Raw genomic sequence first — 6,595 nt, 5'->3', positions numbered from 1 at the left:
TATCGATGACTACAGCTGATCGTCGGGAACGAAAATTACTGTGTTCAACTGTCTGTATACCGCCAGTGGTTGCATTTGCTGAAGGGCTGCCGTTACTAGTATTTATTGTTTTAAAGAAACGCGAGTAGTAAACGAAAACAGAATTGCTGTCGTCTGCTTGTTTAACGCCACACGTTCGTCTGCGTTTGACAAACGGTGATAATCAGAGTCCTTCCATAGCTGTGCAGGTTGCAATGGAATACTTTGACGAAGATTTGGAGGATCTGCACTTGAGTCTCTGCGTTCAATCTTCAAGGCATTACATGAGGGATAGCACTGACCATTTCACGTTCCTGACTGACGTACAGTTTCACAACAGGTTCCGTCTGACAAAACATACAGTGTACTCTCTTCTTGTGGAGATTGAAAGACACCTTGAGTACAACTCAGACAGGAACTTCTCCATACCTCCCATAAACCAATTCCTAACATGCCTTCGTTTTTTTGCAAGTGGTACTTTTCAAATTGTGGTAGGAGACACTGCCGACATGAGCAAGTCAACTGTCTGCAGGATAATTAAGCGAGTGTCACATGCCCTTGCTTCTTTGTCTCCCATGCACATAAAGTTTCCAACAACAGAAGAAGAGCAAAAGGAGACAAAACTAAAATTTTATCAAATCACCAGTTTTCCAGGAGTCATTGGGGCAATTGACTGCACCCATGTGGCAATACAGTCGCCAGGAGGGGATACAGCTGAGCTCTTTCGAAACCGAAAGGGTTACTTTTCAATCAATGTTCAATGCGTTTGCAACGCGGACCTATGTATTACTGACATTGTTGCTAGGTGGCCTGGTGCCACGCATGACGCTACTATTTTTGACAGCTCAAGAATACGGGCAAGGCTCGAGCCTACCTCACGGGGCCATTTACTAGGAGACTCTGGATAGAGCCCTGCACCATCCGCGGATGGAAGCGGATATCCGCGGATATCCGCAATATACTTGCGGATTCGGATGAAAATTTAGCACTTTCTGCGGTGTGCGGATCGGATGCGGATGGCTCGAGGTCGGATGCGGATCGGATGCGGATACGAAGGCAGCGGATCGGTAGCGGATCGGATGCGGATATACCGCGTGCTGTCATTTTTCCACCCGCAATTTATTTCTATTGCGCGCCGACAGCCGACAGCAAGCGCATGCTCTGGTTCACCTTTGACCATGCACGGCGCCAAGACGGGAGAGGAGGCATTCAGGCGTCTCGAACCGCGCGAGCGCCGACGAGGTAGCGTTCCACGCGTTCCAGAAATCTCTTCATATCGCGTTTGTTGAAAGGTTTACCTTTGCTTGTCGTCATGACTGAGTCCTTCCGTGACAGCATGGAGGCATCCGAAATTATACCGACATGCTTCCGGCGGTCTTTAAGCGTCTTTCGAAACGTGCGGATTTTTGCGGATCGGATGCGGATGGTGCGTTTTGCTCAGCGGATCGGATGCGGATGTAAACTGTTGTGTATGGTGCGGATGCGGATCGGATGCGGATAACGTGTGCGCGGATGCGGGTCAGATGCGGATGCCAAAAACCTCATCCGCGCAGGGCTCTAACTCTGGATACCCTTGCAGACCTTACCTGCTGACCCCTTTGGCAGCACCTAACTCCTCTGCAGAAAAGAAGTACCAAGAAAAGCATATTGTTACCAGGAACACAGTGGAGAGAATGTTTGGTGTTTGGAAGCGCAGGTTCCCTGTGTTCAAAATGGGCCTTCGTTTGAAGCTTGACACGGCAATGAAGGTGATAATTAGCACAGCAGTGCTGCAGAATATTGCACAACAAAAACATGAGCATGTGCCAGAGAGCTGTGAACTAGTCGCTGAACATGAGCCAGTTGACGTCGTGTGGGCGGGCACTTCTGAACCGGGAGCCACGAGCACAAGAGCACAGATAATTGCTAGCTTTGCAACACGTAACGTCATCCAGCACCAATCCTAAATCCAATCTCTCAAAGCTTGTGCAGCAAAAGACTGTGCCCCCGTTGTAGAGCATCAGAGAGCATCCCTATCAGGAACCCAAAGACGTGTAGGGTGTATGGGTGTGTGCTACCATTTGTTCATTAAATCAAATGCATCAATCACGTGTTGAGTCAACAGGCCTCATAAAGCGAATATATTTTTACTGCTTAGCAAACTCAGCACAGATTAATGATCTAAGTGTGATCTGTTGGGCAGCATCAACCTATCAAGGCAAAAATATGTGTGCAGGCAAAAATATTACATATTGTGAAAGTGGCTGTCCATGTTTGCCAGCTGCCTTCGCTTCAGTTCCACGTCAAGTTGGGCTGACTCGAGAAGCATGGCCTTGTAATGGGCATCCATTTGCAAATGTGCCAACTTCTCCTTAGCAATTTGTTCCTTGACCTTTGCAACTTCCAATTTTTTCTGATTCAGTAGTATCTTTGATTGTGCGAGCTTCTTGTACCACAACGCTGACTTCTGCGCTGGTTGCATAGATGGCCGTCGCGGTGGGAGTGGCCTCCTGCGCGATGATGCAGGGACTTCACTGCTCAAACAAGTCGTGTTGGGCACATCTGTCTGAATTGACAAAGGGGGCACAGATGGTCCGGTTGCTGAGCTGTGTTCATTAGCGGTGTCTGTGCGAAAAACTTCCCCTCCAACGCCACTGGAGCTGGCACCAGGATGCATATCATGTGTGGAACACAGTGTTAGGTTTTACAAATTTCGTCCTAACCAGTGTGGTGGCCAGAAATTAGGCTCAGCTTACCGCAGGGATGCCGGTCTCACTGCTGCCACTAGAAATGGCATCTGAAAAATTTAGAAAGTGAATATCTACACTCATACCAAAAGCAAACAGCCATAAAGAACTAACAAACCTAATATCCTAGACGCATCGGAGTCATACGTATTCTGTAGGGGCTGCAGGTTGCCAGGCACAATAGATGCTACCTGAATCGCTGTACTGGACAGCTGGGATGGCGGTGGCCCACCTCCAGTAGCAAACACAGCATACCGGTGCCTTGCGATTTCCTTCCTGGACTTTTTCTTCTGATTCTCGAAACACCGTCGTAATTGATCAGCATCTCTAGTGTGCACCGCTGACTGTGCATTGAACTCTGTGGCAAGTTTGACCCATGCTACACTTTTCTGCTGCACTGTCTTGCCATCCGTTTTCTTGTTTTCTATTACACTCTTGTACTTATCTACAAGATCAAGTAGTAGTGAAAGCTCACTAGCAGTGAAGTTTGGGGCTCGTTTCGCCATCACCGTACAAGAAGCCTTGCACTCAAATCTTGACAACGTACTGTCGTCTGCTATAAAAATAACCAGGTAACGAGGCGCGCGTCAGATAGTTCTGCAAGACTGTGTTAATAATACGGAAAAATGACCTCACTGTTTCTTGAATTTTACAGGTTTTATTTGCAAAGTAATTTCAAGTTTATGTACACGGCATTAGGTACTGTTGGGTTAAGTTACCCACGTATCCCGCAGTTATTATAGCCAAAAGTGACTTCCGACAAAACTGTTTGCCAGTCCGCTACATACCGCTGCTTCCATCATCCAAGCACACACACACACGTTCGAAAGACGAACAGTAGAGATGCTCCCGAATGTACCGCAGGCGGGAAGCGTCGGTTCCCCCGTATTTAGCTTTTGGAGTTGGAACTGAAGCACAGCACGCACAGATTCAGTTGAAGTATCCTTTTTCACTCACGAGGGTTTTCACGTTTTTGTTTTCGACTGCGAAAGCCCATCACAGCATGCAAAAGGCACTACATAATCTACACAACGTACACTGAAGTTGAAAATCGATGTCCACGCTTCAGGTGCTGTTGTGCATGATGCAAACGATCACAAAACGCACACACGCGGACACAACACAAAGCTGGGTACATCTCGCCCTGCATAGGAAAGCAGAAATAAGATCGCCCTGCGACAGCACAGTGAAGCAAATAAAACCTGTGAAACGTCGGTGCCATGATGCGTAGTTTCAAAATTGCACAGGGAGAAACCACGTAAACGAACAACAAAGCCAACGCGAGCCGCCGTCACCCACACGTCACTGTCTCTGGCCTCCGCGGCTCTCGACCAATCAAATCCCGCTCGCTGTTTTCCCTAGCCTAGGGAGTCCGATCAGCTAGCTGCGCCGACGAAATCGGAGTTTTGCAGTCGTGAAAACTCGACTAACTGCGATTTGTGACTCGGTGCTCCGTTATGAGATCTCCGTTTAGCGCTAACTTAATCCGCGTTGGTGAAACCGGCCCATAGTCGAGCACAATGTGAAACTGCTCCGAGGTGGGACGTGAAGCGCGTACCGGTGAATCCATCGCAGATAGAGGAAATTATACGAAAAAAAAAGAAGCACAGCTTGTTTCTTTTTATTTTTTATTTATTTATTTTTTTATTTTATTTTTTTTTTGGCGTTGGTTTTCGTTGCCTATGTTTTCTTTTATCTCAAATGCACAAAGTGATATTTGCGAACGCGCTCGTGCAATCGCTTTGTCGTCGTCGTCTGGGATGCGCGTGACAGTGACGTTGAACATGTCGACGGGCTGAACGATGGTAAATAAACCAAGCGCGCGATCGTTAGACGTAACCCGAAATACCAAAAGTGGCATGTATCGTTCCCGCCTCCTCGATCGCTTCGCCTACCGACACCGTCGGTGGTCCGGAACTACATGTGGTAGCTGCTCAACGGATTGGGAAGTTGTCAGTGGTTCCTTTGCCTTTGCCTTTCGCACCTCCGACTGCTTTTCACTGCATGTATTCACTGTCAGCCGTGGCAAAAATTGCTGAGCGCGAAGCCTCTATAGAATGTAGCAAAAAAAGAAAAAGCATTACACACGTTGCTAGCTTAAGAGGGTCGGCACCAGGCGGTAGTTTTCTTCTGGTGGTTCGTGTTGAAAGTTGCTCTTGTTCACGTTCCCTTCTGCTGAGCTCTCCCCGCAGAACAAGCGTGCGCATCGGTCAAACGACAGGATCGTTCACGCGCGGCTCGTCGGGAAGCACAGGAATACCAAATTATCGGCGCTGTCGTTCGATGACATCACACACCACGTGCCGTCGCTTGCAAACGACTCGATTGCGCGAGCGAGGCACCTCGGAACAGGGGAGGTGGGTTGCAAGTAGAAAAAATGATGACGCCTATTCAGAGGTACAAATGGCTTAGTTGCACAAGTCTAGCTTGGTATTGTAGTCAAATGGACACTGAAAGCGTTGGCGATTTCACTCTCACCTTTTAAAAGATTTTCACCCGAGGACATTTCGGAGGGAAATGCATGCGCCTTATTTTTGCCTGCAAAATTTTTGATGACATTCCAACTTTTCCTGGGGTCGCTTTTATAATTTTCAATTTCACCGAAGTAATAATCTCTTTTAGCGACCCCAAGAAGAGTGTCCATTGAGTCCATTGACTCCCAAAATAGTTACTAAACTTCACAGATGGTTCTCTGAATGCAACCGTCTGCTTCTCTTTGTGAATTTGATAGAACAAAACTATATACTTGCGAAATTTTTTGCCCACATGGTAATAAATAGTAGTTCTACCTCGGCACATTCTGTCGTATACACATCTTCCTGGATATATCACGGTTCACAATTTAAGTGAAAGTATTTTCATTTATGCACGTGGATTATGTGCATGACGACTGCGAGGACAAAGTCTGATGTGCACTCTGTGACATTAATTTATCCCCACGCATTTAGTACAGAAAGGGACTAATGGCCATGACAATTTATTTAGCCCCGAAAAGATCTAAATTTACCTATTTTGGCATCGTTCATTGCGAAGCTACAACTCCTTTTAAGGTGTGGCACATGAAAGTCGTTGGAATACATGAGTCACACGATGAAGTAATTTCAATCCCAAGTCCGTCGCATTACATAGCACATTTTTCAACGGGGTATCGGCCGCCGTATTTCTACATAGTTTGATTAAACAATGTGCTTTCTGTAAATGCGGAAACGTACAGGCGGGCACGAATACGAAAAAAAGAAGAAAAGAAATAAAACTATTGCCTTGCCTTTCGATCTCACTTAGAAAAGACTCATACAAACATAAATCACTAAGAGAAATGCCCATTTATTGCTAACAAACAGCCGGGCACACGGTGTATTTCAACTCTTCGCCACACATATCATAACGCACCACATGGACCACAATGTAGTTGTTTCTCCAAGAATACTAGTATCCTCATCAGTATCTTGGTTAGGATCATTTGGGTACAGAAAGCAGAAACCTCCTCGAAAGAGGAAGTATCCAAAGATCCACCAAGAGAGAAAAAAGCAACTAAGTATCGCTAACATGAATATCAAGTAAATTACGGTGAAGGGATGACTTTACCTGCTAATTACCATGCAATGGCTTTCTTTTTTCGGACATCAGCCCTGCGATAGTTCGCAGTCGCACAAGCATGGTGACACTGTAGGCATGGCGCAGCAGTGTAGACGAGGGACAGAAATAGCAGAGAAAAACACAGGAGGACTCAACTGCAGACAAATTGTGAAACAAATGGAGAACGGGGAGACCAGCAACCGTGGTGTACACTGCTGCGCCATACCTACAGTGTCTAATACCCCAAGCTTACCCATCTTTTGTGTGTGTCGTCC

The 6,595-nt window shown here is 46.6% G+C and overlaps 2 protein-coding genes across 2 annotated transcripts; one reads left to right on the top strand and one right to left on the bottom strand.

Annotated features, from left to right (window-relative positions):
- The first annotated feature begins 233 nt into the window (after positions 1-233).
- Positions 234-1,964, top strand: LOC135374348 (putative nuclease HARBI1). Its single transcript, XM_064607339.1, has 2 exons — positions 234-875; positions 1,572-1,964. The coding sequence occupies exons 1-2, from the start codon at positions 234-236 to the stop codon at positions 1,962-1,964; spliced, it is 1,035 nt and encodes a 344-aa protein (XP_064463409.1).
- A 278-nt stretch (positions 1,965-2,242) lies between these two features.
- On the bottom strand, positions 2,243-3,250 carry LOC135374347 (myb/SANT-like DNA-binding domain-containing protein 3). The gene is made up of 3 exons (XM_064607338.1): positions 2,863-3,250; positions 2,754-2,794; positions 2,243-2,563 (listed from the first exon to the last, which is right to left on the bottom strand). Exons 1-3 carry the CDS (start codon positions 3,248-3,250, stop codon positions 2,243-2,245), a joined length of 750 nt encoding a protein of 249 aa, XP_064463408.1.
- Between the last annotated feature and the right edge of the window lie 3,345 nt (positions 3,251-6,595).

This window comes from Ornithodoros turicata, unplaced genomic scaffold, assembly GCF_037126465.1.
Source record: "Ornithodoros turicata isolate Travis unplaced genomic scaffold, ASM3712646v1 Chromosome54, whole genome shotgun sequence".
NCBI lineage: Eukaryota > Metazoa > Arthropoda > Arachnida > Ixodida > Argasidae > Ornithodoros > Ornithodoros turicata.
Note: the sequence above shows the minus strand (reverse complement) of the source record. Positions and strands in the feature narration are given on the sequence as shown.

Bases quoted from the DNA above. Each gene is read 5' to 3' on its own strand.
- LOC135374348 (XM_064607339.1), top strand. From the start codon at position 234: ATGGAATACTTTGACGAAGATTTGGAGGATCTGCACTTGAGTCTCTGC. The intron at 876-1,571 runs GCAAGGCTCGAG...TCATCCGCGCAG, and splicing joins TTGACAGCTCAAGAATACGG to GGCTCTAACTCTGGATACCC.
- LOC135374347 (XM_064607338.1), bottom strand. From the start codon at position 3,250: ATGGCGAAACGAGCCCCAAACTTCACTGCTAGTGAGCTTTCACTACTA. The intron at 2,795-2,862 runs GTTTGTTAGTTC...TAAATTTTTCAG, and splicing joins CGATGCGTCTAGGATATTAG to ATGCCATTTCTAGTGGCAGC. The intron at 2,564-2,753 runs GTAAGCTGAGCC...TTGTCAATTCAG, and splicing joins GTGAGACCGGCATCCCTGCG to ACAGATGTGCCCAACACGAC.